The 12,588-nt window shown below is 52.2% G+C and overlaps 1 protein-coding gene across 3 annotated transcripts in view; it reads right to left on the bottom strand.

Moving 5' to 3' along the window:
- Nucleotides 1–12,588, bottom strand: part of SPECC1L (sperm antigen with calponin homology and coiled-coil domains 1 like) — a 142,406-nt gene that overhangs the window by 3,972 nt on the left and 125,846 nt on the right. For all 3 annotated transcript variants that reach the window (XM_045534215.1, XM_045534216.1, XM_045534214.1), the window contains 2 exons: nt 991–1,107; nt 183–242 (listed from right to left, as the gene is read on the bottom strand). In XM_045534215.1, coding sequence (XP_045390171.1) covers nt 183–242; nt 991–1,107 — 177 coding nt within the window. The remainder of the gene's footprint in view (nt 1–182; nt 243–990; nt 1,108–12,588) is intronic.

Raw genomic sequence — 12,588 nt, 5'->3', positions numbered from 1 at the left:
AGGACACAGGGCAAGATCCGTGTCTGCACCCCACCTGGATGGGGCCCTCCCTGGGCCCAGCCCACCCAGGGGCCTCCTACTGCCAGGAACCGCGGCACCCAGTGACCACACGGTTTCAGCTTAGGACAAAGCTCTTCCTACCCAGGGGGGCCCTGCCAGCGATTCAGGGGACGGGGACTCACCAGTGTGGATTTGATGCCAACACTTTCAGCCGCCTGGAAAGCCAGAGTGAAGTTCCTTCTCTGTAAAAGAAAGTGTGTGGGCAGTGATTGAACAACGCAAGGAGAGGGGTCCTGGGACCTCCACAAGCTGCCCGGGGAAGACGCACCTGAAGGATGACAGCCACCTCCACCTGGCACAGGTCCCTGTCCACTCCCCTCTCCTAACACTCATTCTTCCCTCACTACAGGGAAGGCTCATTCCTGACACATCGACCCTGAGCCTCCTGGACACGTGCCCCAGAAGTCAGCAAACACCTGCCAAATGAATCCCCCAGGGGGAGCTTTCAGGGTTGTCTGCAGGGCAGGGGCTCTGGGCCTGTCCCCTGATGCTGTCCCCAAGGAGCTCTCTGGATGGCACACGTCAAACCATGGCCTGGGAGTGCACAGGGCTGGTGTTCCTCCCCCATTCTGAGACCCACGGTGCAGAGACGGTGCTGCAGGGGCAGGAGGCTGGCCTGGCTGGCGCTGCCCAACTGCTCTTGCCTTGAACAGCCCTCCTCAGCCATGTCCTGGTGAAGCCCTCGATCCTAAACATCGTCACCCAGGAAGGACTGGCTGCTCCCACTGGGGACGACGTCACGCGGGGAACTCTGCACAAGCCAAATGTGCCACACAGGGCGGGGCAGGACTGGCGGGTCACACCACAGTGAGATCGAGCTGGAGCGAGTGATCGAGCCAGCGCTGTGGCATGACCCGTCATGGCAGACGCTGACCCTCGCTCTGCCCCCATCTCTCCCGCAGCGAGGCGGACGTCAGGAGCCTGCCTTACCTTATCCTGGCTGTTCAGTTCCTGATACGGAATGTGGGCTGGCAGATACGTGTGCAGGAGGGCGCAGAAGGCCAGCCCGTCGTTCCAGCTGCTGCTGAAGTTGGTGATGTCAATGTTCTGAAAGAAAGGAAGAAAAACACGTGAGCAACGCACGCTGTGACGCTCTCAGGAGATGCCAGGGGGGATGGAGAAGCCCTCAGATGCCCCATGGCCTCCAAAACACAAAACCAAACCACAGCATGTTGGCGGCCAATCTGGTGTCTGCGACTCCCCCACCCCTCCCACCCACCAGCTGCAGGCTGATGCCCCTGAGTGGTCATACTTGGGCCTGGTGCAACACACGGTGTCTGTGACATGATTTATAAACCACTCCATACACGCAGAGGCCTCCAGGCTGCTGAGCCTGCTCTCTACCACGACCTGCTGGGGTGACAGCGCAGACTGGAAGATGTGGTGACAACCAATGACCTTTAAAGCACCATTTATTAAAATGCAACTCATTCTCCATTGTTTGTTAAAGCATTTAAAAGATCTCTAAGTCAGTGTGGATCTCAAAGCGTGTGTGCACGTGACGAAACCGTCTGCCCTTTTCACTGTGCCGACACCTACTTGGGCTGATGGTGAAAAGCCAAGGGCGTCACACTGCAGCCACCTGAGCCCCCTGGTCAAGGCCTCAGTGCCACACACAGTGGTGATCACTGTAGTTTTCACCACCATACACTCATGGTTAAAAATAATTAAATGACCAGCCTGAGCAAGAGTGAGACCCTGTCTCTACAAAAATTAGGAAAATTAGCTGGGTGTGGTAATGCTCGCCTGTGGTCCCAGCTACTCGGGAGGCTGAGGCAGGAGGATCGCTTGAGCCCAGGAGTTTGAGGCTGCAGTGAGCATTCCAGCCTGGGCAACAGAGTGAGATCTTGTCTCAAAATAATAATAATAATAATAATAATTTTAAAATATAAGTTTCTCTTTAAAAAAGTCTTTGATGAGGCAGGTAGAATTTATCGATTTGATTAAATGCCTCAGTGCCCCTGTGCCTACATCTTATTGGTGTCCAGGATGGGGGAGGGGAAAGTGCACACGGGGTTCCCCAGCCCCACGGGCCACAGGTCAGCTCTGCTGGGAGAGCCGTGGAGCACTGGGGAGGAGGAGACTCAGCTCGACCTCCACGATTAGGTACTCTAAGCAAAGAACTGAAGTACATCAAAAACCGCTACGATCTGCTGCAGCTTCAGGTGGCACACACCTGTATTCTCAGCCACTCAGGAGGCTGAGGTGGGAGGACCTCTTGAACCCAGGGGTTTGAGGCTACAGTGAGCTCTGATGGTGCCACTGCACTCCAGCCTGGGCAACAGGGTGAGACCTCATCTCTTAAACACCTCTGCAATTTGAAGATGTCGCTATTTGACAGCTGCCATCTTGCATTAGGACCCAATCAGAGCTGGGCTGAGTGTCCTCCATTCCACACCTCTCAGGGAACCACCTTGACTTTAAGGGGCACCTTACTCTGTATCTGAATTACAGGTATTTGCAGTTACAAAAGGAATACATCATTCAGAATATTTTATATGCTACTGCAGCTCAGCTGGTGTATAGCCTTTACCCTCATTTGCAATAATCCTTTTGTAAGATGAATCTACACATTAAAATTTTGCTAATTCACACACTTTATGTAGATGCCACCAGCTGAAGAACACTTCCCCACACCTCTTGCTTCACATCTTCCTGTTTATTTCATGCCTCCTTTAACTGTATCGAGAGCAAGCTTTCTAGGTGAACGAGAAAGGCCACATTTTATTTTTTATGGCAAACGGCCCACCTCCCCAGCAGCATTTCTCACTGCTCCCAGGAATAAGTGATTTACAAAGCACTTTACCAAGTGGGGGACCTGCAGCTCAGAGACAAAGGGTGGGGGGGGGACGATGGGGCATGAGGCTCAGAGCTGCCAGGACGGGTCCGTGCAACCAGTCAGGGCCGGACCAGGCTGGATGCCCTGTCCCCTGTGGTCTGGCCTGGCAGCTCCAAGTGACCTCACAGAGTAGCAGGTCACATGGAGCAGCAGGAGGCTGACTTATCAGCTGCATCCTCCAAACCTATTTTCCGGCCCCTGGCTGCACATGCCCAGAACGCTGCCCTCTGGGAGCTTCTACTCAAGCACGAGCCTTCCGAAGGCCAGCAGCTCCGAGAGCAGTTACTTCCACAAGTCACGTCCTCTCGCTGACCTGATCACCTGCGGCTTTGAGTTTCCCTGCTCCGACCCGGAGATGTTATTATAAGCTGCTGCGCAGAAGGTGACTGGATTAAGGCACAAAGGGATGAAAACCTGCCGGGAGGGAGAGGGGAAGGTGGCATCAAGACTGCAGTGGCTGCTGTGCCGTGTCTGCTGACATCAGGGCTCCCAAACACCTGGGCCGGGGCGGCACCCTCCCTGCCTCAGCACCGCCGTCCTCAGACTTCCCGGCTGGGAAGCCACAGCCCAGAGAGTAAGACCTGCTACATCTCCAAGGCTGCCCTTCCTGAGGGTCTCTGTCTGGCCACGAGTTAACAGTCGCCACCTCTGCACGGTTCTGAGGATCTCATGCAGGTGCCTTGCAACAAACGTGCCGGCAGTTACTGCTGACCGGGGGCCACCCCGCATCACGCGCGCGTGCTCGTGTACACACACACACACACACACACACACACACACACACACACACACACACACACGGCCCCTTTTATCTTATCTCCATCTCAGGAAGCAGCCAGCTGGGCGGGGCAGTCAGCTCCATGGGGGGAAACTAGGACCAGGGAGAAGTGCCCGGCCCGGCAGGGAAGACGGGACAGAGGCGTCCTGTGAGCAGTGCGGCACTTCAATCCTCACAGTCACCTTGGAGCAGCTGGAAGGAGGCTGAGGCTCAGGGAGGCCAGGACACCCGCCCAGGCCGCACAGCCGGCCCGTGGGCTTGTTCAAGTCCGATCTGACTCTCACAGAAGCACCGGCCTGCTTTCCCTTAGGCGTTCAGGTAAGATTTCCTAATGCTCCACGCGAAACGCCATTTCCACAGTGTGAAATAAGCCCATGGGTACTAAGGAGAGGCAGGAATGAAGTATGCAAAACAAACGAAGAATGGGCCAGGCCTGATACCCTACATAATTTCCAGGGCCCAGTACAGAATGAAAATGCAGAGCCCTTTGTTCAAAATGCAGAGGAAAAAGTCCATTAAAGGCACTTAAAAAAAAAGGTCAGGTCTAGGCCCCAAGTGTGTGACGAAGGAGCCAAGGACGCCGGGCACCCCTGCACCGAGAGAGGACAGAGAGCTGGCCAGTTCAAGGCCAGTGGCAGCATCTTACCCCCGGAGGTCACGTTCACTTCTGGGGGAAAACAAACCTCCACTTCCTGCCACGGCTGCCCCTTCTGCTCCCTCAAACGCAGCAGGGTCGCGGACGTGCCTGGTCTCACGGCACGGCGCCCTGAGGCACAGGCTCCTGTGTCCCAGCTGCCCAGCTGGGGGAACCTTGGCTTCCTCAAGACAAACTCAACTCAACTCGCCACTGGGGAGAAGCTGCTGCTCCTGTACCCCTGCCCCACCCCCACCTGCCTGAGACTTCATTTACAAAACATGCCGCAGCTACGAGAACCAAAAGGAAAACAATGGCTCCTTGAGTTCCACGCTAGGGAGAGTTAACATTTCAGTACCTTATAACCAAAATTCAAATCAAAACAACTAAAGCCCAAACCAAGGCAGGCTGGCAGGTGTCGCCACCTCCTTTACCCTGCAGTGGGCCGGAGGGGACCCAGGCCAGGCGACCCCACCCCCAGGACACCCGACATGGTAAGTTGGGGCCTGTAAGTAGCGAACCCAAGTGAAAGCTGAGCACACACTCGCTCCTCTGCCTCCCACCCTCCACCCAGAGAGACCCTGTGGGGAAAATGAGGCAGGCCTTGAAGCAGGGGTGATCCCAAGAAAGCGGGGTGGAAACCTGCAGTCCAGAAGAACAGGCCCTCTGCTCCCAGTCCCACCAGCTGTCTCACTGTTTATAACATTCAGGTTGAAAAGTCTAATATTAATGAAATAATGTCAACTAAAGATATAAAGGCCTACAAACAACAAAGCTGGGTTTTCTAGAAAACCGCACGGGAAGGCGAGAGAATCTGCTCTGATGTCCTCCCTTGAGCTCCTTGTTAAGTGGCTGTGACAGCTCAGTCATCTGACAGCAGGATTAGGGGGTATCTTGAAGAAATACACGGAAAGGTACCGGGGAAAGAGCTTCTCCCCTCCCCACCCAGTGAAGACCCTTCGTTCTGTAGCCCAAACCAGCACCTGGTGAGGGCCCCTGCACACCGCCACCCGCCAGGCGCTGCCACACGGGCAACCTGCCGGCCGTTCCCAAACCAAACTCGGACCATGGATGAGTGGAAGATCCTGAGGCCTTCACCGTACGGCTAAAGGTGGCCCCAGACCTGCCTCGTGCCATCGGGCCCCTCACGCCTCTGCTCTCTGCCTGGACCCCATGGGAGCAACCTGGTGTTCTGTCCCCACTGGCATGAGGTTTGGGGCCAAACTTCCACTGCTCTCTGAGTACGGCGGCAGCAGGCACAAGGCGAGTCAATCTGCCTGTGCACTGCTAGCCCTGCCAGGTGTGACCTCTTCACCTGCCCAGCAGGGCCAGATCAAGTGTTGACCCTGGAGTTCCTTGGCAATGGAGGAAAAAAGCTGGTTTTTTATGCCTTGGATAAAAACAACTCACCACCACTAGTGTGAAGCTTGTGGGCAGGGGTTTGCGCCAGGCCTGACGCTTCCTGGGCACATGACCCTGGCTCGGTTGGGGTTCTATAAAGGGGACGTGCAAACCTTGGCCCGCACAAGATGAGCCATTAACCCTCTTTGAAACTGTGATGTGCTCTGCACACGTAAAGGATTTTTAGGGCTCTGTTTACTCATTGTGGGGAAGACTGGTACCGATGGCACCAGTCCAGCTCAAGACACCAACAGGCAACAGGATCACCAAAAGCATGCCTAGGCCGCTCCTTCCCTTACTGGAGCCCCACTCCTGGGCACAAGGGCACAATTCCATTGACCGCCATGGTACTTATGTGACTTGTAAACCTCGACCTGCCTTCATGTAGAACTCTGGAGCACCACCACGTGACTGCATGTATGTGGTGCCCTCCTCCTCTCTCCTTCCTCTGAGGTTTGGGTGAGGAACTCAGATAACAAACTATCTCAAAATCCCAACTACTAAAGTGTTCACTCAAAACACACTCGTAGGAAACGTGCTCTACACTTGCTTGCTTCACAGTGGTTCACGTGCCACGTGGCAGAGCTGGCGGGGTGTGTGGCTCCCGGTCTGGCAGTGTCTCTGCAGGCCTGCAAAGGCCTTCCTAGGGATCAGCATAAAACAGAAAAGGACCCGGAGCCGTGTTCTTCCACTAATGTGGAGACCTCTACCTCGGAGAGGAGAGACAGAGTGACATGCTCAGGGCTGTGGCCCCAGCCATGCCATCTGGGGGTGGCTGGGAGCAAAGGGCAGCTGAGCCAGCTGGGCAGAAGACCAGGGAGCGGACGGCTCTCTCCGAGGGTTCATTTGCCCATTCAGTGAATCATCACCCGAGGCCACTCCCGAGGGACCAGGCCCCGGGATCAGGTCTCTCACGGGTGGGGTGACAGGTGGACCTGACAGTCCACGGCTTGAAGAGGCTTCAAAGGGAAGTGTGGAGGGGACATGCAAGGCCAGCCGGATGGTGGCTGAGAGGTCTGTGGCGGGATGGGCTGGGGTGGCAGGAGGGAAAGTGGCGGCTACGGAGCTACTTGGGCACGAAAGCAAACTGGACTTGGTGACAGAATGGACATGAGGAGGGAGAGCGTGTGTGGTGCCGAGGACGGCCCTTGGCTTTTGCAGGTAGCGCCAGTTGCCAGTGGTGACCTCCTTGGAGTTTGCTGGAGGGTGGGTGCTGAGCAGACAAAGGGTGGGTTTTTGACCTGTTAAGTGCAAGGTACCTTGCAGACACCCAAAGTACTGAGACGTGGTGCTGACATGCAGGTCGGGAGCTCAGGGGAGCAAGACAAGGAAACAGAAGACATGGTGTCACCAGAGTCCCAGGTGGGATGACCTCAGGATGGCCACAATGGGCAGTGAGGAGGAAGGAGGCCTTAAACTAAACCCTTCAAAACTCCCACAAATAATGGGCACACCAAGAACAGCCTTTAACAGGACACAGGGGAAGGCCAGAGAGGGAGGATCACTTGAGCCCAGGAGTTGGAGGCTGCAGTGAGCTATGATCATGCCACTGCACTCCAGCCCGGGCAACAGAGCAAGACCCCATCTCAAAAACAAACAGGAGAGAGTGGTGAACACAGTTGTGCTGCTGAGAGGCCAAGAGGACTTAAAGTCACCTGCAGCTGGTAATGTGTGGGTTGCACTAACCATCACGAGCAATGGCAATTAAGGGAGGAGCAGCCGTAAATCAGGTGCTTTTTGTTTATAAGAGACAGAGTATCACCATGTTGCTCAGCCTGGGCTCAAGAGATCGTCCTGCCTCAGCCTTCCGAAGTGCTGGTGCCACAGGCGTGAGCCACCGTGCCCGCCTCAGAAGTCAGGTTTTAAGAAGCCAGCACAGCACAAGTAAAATGACCTATAATAGTGTTACAACTTTCACAGATACACTTTTTTGCAACATTTTTATTTCACAAAGGTTGTCTAGAAATGGAATTTCTATTTTTTAAAAAGTGGCATTTTCAGTGCTAAAGAGTCCTTATCTTCCAGGGGTTTCCTTGCCCTGCAGATTAATGGAGGGGCTGCAGGGCCGAGGCCCCCCGCCCTGCACCCACATCCTGCCTCCTCCCCCGCAGCTCCTGGAGCAGGCCAGCAGGGCGCTCTAAAGTGAACTGCTCTTGCAGGCAAAACTCACCTTTTATAAGGGGAATGTACACTAACAGAAGGACTTTCTGTCACTCACTATTCCTGGCCAATGGTGCCAGTCTAAGAAGATTTTCTTTTTAAAATAGAGACACAGAGAACGTACTAGTAATTATAATGCAAATTCCTTATTAATGAATTAGGATTTTGCATTTGGTTTTCAGATCAATTTAGGGTTGTTTCTACTCCACAAGATAATTTTATGTCTGGGTTAGGGTGGACAAACAAGAGAGATGACATGTGTCAGAACAAAAGTTCAAAACGGCCAGTGCACAGCCGTGACTGAGGAGCTCTGCCCCATTTTCTCCTAAAGGCCCACGTCCTTCCGTCCAGGAAATGTCGACGCAGCAATGTGATGGGGACGGGCAGGGCCGCTGGTGGCCTCCCCCCTCACAGAGACCCTGACTCAGACTTCACATCCTTCCCCTTCAAGGCACTGGCTGGGTGGTTTCCACCCACTGCTTCTTCACCAGGGATGGAAGCCCCCGCGCTGGACGTCACATCTGCTGCCTGGGGCCTTCAGGTGGGCTGTCTCAGCACTGACAGCTGAGGCACGGATGTGAAAGCCAAGCACACAAATCTCCACAAAGAGGATGAAAAATACATCATAAACTATCTTAAAATGTTTTGTTTGAAGTTTAGTTAAGGGCCATAAAATATACCCCCACTACCACATGCTTTTTAAATAGCTATTAAGTTCTCATCTATTTAAGGAAAAGCCACTTTTATGGGCACACGGCAAGAAGCCAAAGGCTACGATCCACCTCTCTGCCGACTGCGCAAGCAGCCGCTTCCTACGCCCGCCTGAGCTATGGACAGGTGTCCCCAGGTCCACACCCAGGCGGAGGCAGTCCTCACTAGAATTGCTTCACGAGGACGCCACACTGTTGAGCCGTGACCCAGTGCACTTACCATGAGGTTTCATCCTGCAGGGGGTCACAGCGCAGGCTACAGTAGGTAGGACTGAAATACCACCATGCACCTGCCTCCCACACTGTGGGTGGGGTTTGGGGGCTGTTGGGGACCTCAATGAGGTGAGTGGGGGTGTCCTCTTGTGTGTGGTATGGTGGGGGGAGACATAATGTCTAAAAGAGAGGAAAAAATAGCGGAGAAGGTGTTCATCCCTCTGGGCAGTGGCTGGTAAACAGAGCAGGCCCGGGAGTGACGAAGGAGCCCACCTGGTGCTGCCTGCGGTGTACCTTGCCAGGCCCACTCTGGCTGCAGATCTCAGGGTGTTGCTCTGGGGGACAAGCTCTGTTCCAGCTGGGGGGAGAGGAAGGGACCCGTTTTCAGGGAGAGTCTCAGGCCTGGCTCCTCACAAGTCCAGAGGAAAGGTGGAACCACCCAAGTGCCCATAACTGTGCTTGTAGCTGGGGGGTATGTACGGGAGGGTCATTTTACTAGGTATGTATATTTGCAGAAAAGAGGGAGAAGGAGGAAAGCCAGGGCAGGCAGCTGAGGGTGAGCCTGCAGGCCTCTTGAGACAGGGCCCTGCATCTCTGTCCTTGTTTGGGGAGGGGGTTCCAATAAGGACCGTCAACCCTCACTGTGCACCAGAGTCACCTGCAAAGTGTTTTCCGAGTTTTCACATGCTCAGCTCCACCCCACAGAGGCTGATACAGCTGGTGTGGAGGGTTCTGTGCAGCATTTTCTGTAAAGGTCCCCAGGTGACCTGAATCTGCAGCCAAGCAGGAGACCCACTGATCTAAAACTGAAGGTGAATGGTAAGAGCCATGGTGGGACCATCTAAAACGTTACATCTACGAGTTTGCGACGATGCTTGCTACAGTACGCCCCCAGCCACACCAGCTGGGAACCACTCATGGTCCCGAGTGCTGGGAAATCAAGGCAGAGGACCAGGTAGGCAACAGAAGAGCCGACAGAGGTGTTTCTCTGTAGAGGAATTCTACTAATGAATGAAGGAGTGACTGACAGAATTACCAAGAACGACTGATAACACCATCAGTGGCCAGCAACATCACAGAGACAGCCACACAACTCCACAGCGGAGGAATTTCTACCAAGCACCTGCCCTGGAAGCGGGTCCCCCTTCAGCCCCATCTGCTAGTTTACACCAGGGGCAGCCCCAGGGGGTAGATTCAGCAGAATCTAAAATGTGGAACACTCTACAGGACACACAATCCATTCCTTCAAAAAGAAACTGAAAGGAAAAAAGAGAGAAGGGAATTTTCTCTTAGGGAAACAGACCTAAAAGAGACATATTAGTGCCCTCCAAATACAAAGTGAGAACCTTATTTGGATCTTGATTCAAGCAAACCAGTGGTAACTATGACACAATTGAGAAGTGTGGACTCTATACTTTGACATTAAAGGGCTAGGTCTGCTTCAGAATCCGCCGGGTGGGGCTGGGGACAATGGGAGGACACTGTGCTCACAGCTGGGGGTATGTACAGGAGGGTCGTTTCACTATATATGTATATTTAAAAATTTCCATCAAAAATGAACATGAACTTCAACAACAGAAAGACCAACAACCCCAATGCCCAAATGTCAAAATGGCCAAAGGCCTTGAATAGATATTTCCCCAAAGAAGAAACACAAATGACCAAGAAGCATGTGAAAAGATGCTCAACACCATTAGTCATCAGGCAAATGCAAATCAAAACCACAATAAGATGACACTAACCCATTAGGATGGCCATGATTTAAAAAAAAAAAAAAAAGAAAGAAAAGAGAAATAACAAGTATTGGTGAGGATGCAGACAACAGAACCTCACACACTGCCGGCGGGAATGTTAAACATGCAGCTCCTCAGGACGCTGAACAGAGGGCTGGACGAGACCCGCATTCTCCTCCCGCATCTGTACCTCACACAGCTGAAAGCAGATGCTGAAACAAACACTTGTACAGGGATGTTCACAGCAGCATTATTCACAGCAGCCAAAAGGTGGGAACAACCCAAATGTCCACCAACTGATAAATGATCAACAAAATGTGGTATATCCATACAACGGAATGTTCTTCAGCCATGAACATGCTACGACACGGATAAATCTGAAACATTGTGCTAAGCGAAAGCTAGACACAAAAGGCCACATACTATATGATTCCACTTATATGAAATATCCAGAATAGTTTCAAATCCAGAGAAAGATGTAGATCAGTGGTTGTCAGGTGCTGGGGGAGGGGAAAGAAGGGCTGCTTAATGGGTAGGAAGTTTCCATTTGGGGTGATGAAAAATTCTGGAACTTGGTAATGGTGATGGATGCACAACACTGTGAATACACCTCATGCCGCTGAGCTGTAGATTTAAAAATGGTTAAGTGGTAAATTTTGTAATATTTACTCTACACACCAGTTAACTCATACACCCAGCAACTCTATACACCAGGTAGGTGTCATAAGTAACGGCATCATGCTGGAGTATTTACCAAGAAGTTACACTGCTTAAACTCAGAGGATTCATGAATGGGCTTAATGGAAATTTATTATAGCCCTGCTTTAAAAATTAAAAACAAAAAAAAAACTTTCTTAAAAACAAACAAACAGCTATGGACAGGAGATATTAATCAGCTTCCTGCACCACTGGAAAAACTGAATACCTCTCGCAACTCGAAAGGAACCTGATATCATCCTCTCTGAATGGCTGTTCCAAAGCCCAAGAAAGGGGCGCTGGCCCTGATTTCGAGAGAGAAATAACCGAGTTTAAGCAGAAGGATGTTGCTCAAACCAACAAGCACACTTCTAGGATACAGCTTCAACTACACTGAAGCTTCACGAAAACCAGACCTAGGCCATAATTATATGTTTTGGGTTTAACGTGATATAACTTCTTTTTGGCTAAATGAACCTATTTTGAGGGGACAGTTCAGAATAGGTCAGCAGATGTCACCCTGAGAGGGATTATGTTTCCAATAAACCCCCCCAGAGGGAGACTTTTCATGGAGAAGCACAGAGGAGCCACGACGTCTGCTTTCTCAGAACTCAGGGAACTGCCACCAGGCAGAGATGGGTGTCAGGTAAGAGCTGCTGGCTGGGTCACAGCTGATTAATGAACTCTGGGCATGTCGTGAACAGTTTTATTAGCAGCTTAAGAATTAGTTCTGTCTTTTCTAGTTAACATTTCCACAGGTCTAGTTTAGCTTTGGCAGGGGTTATTCATCAGTGAAATGCAACTGCAAGTAAACAGGTCACTCAGAGTAACCCTCAAGCGACAGTCGCTCTGGTGGGTGCTGCAGGAAGGGCTTGGGCGAAGGAGGAAGAGAGGGTGAGGGTGCTGGAGTCATGCCCTCATCCTAATGCCAGCAGCTTTCCTGATCTCTTTAGGAAAGAGTGTTTGAGAGGAGGAAAATGAGGCATTCCAAAACATCCCTGGAGGCCTTTCGTTTATCCTCAGGACAAAGGTCACCAATTTTGTACTCAAGCTCTGAAAGAGATGGCAATACGAAGTCTGGGTGGTGCGGGCCTTGAGGGCCGCCCCACGTAACTGGAAACCCTGTTCAGACGCCTTCTCTGAGAAAAGGCTAAGTTTATGCTAGAACCTTCTGGTTACAGGAAGAAGCTCTTTACTTCAAGGCTGACTGCTCCTCCATTTTAAGTCTTTGGAAATTATTTATACTGATTTGAAAGCTACCTCTCCGTGTATCATTTGAAAAGCAGGGTAGTCCTGGGCTTTGAATGATGTTGGCACTTTGGACTAGCTACAGCACTGTGGGCATACAGTTTTAATTTGTATGC

Source organism: Lemur catta, chromosome 21 (assembly GCF_020740605.2).
Source record: "Lemur catta isolate mLemCat1 chromosome 21, mLemCat1.pri, whole genome shotgun sequence".
NCBI lineage: Eukaryota > Metazoa > Chordata > Mammalia > Primates > Lemuridae > Lemur > Lemur catta.
The sequence above is the reverse complement of the archived record's forward strand: the minus strand, read 5'-3'. Positions and strand labels throughout refer to the sequence as shown.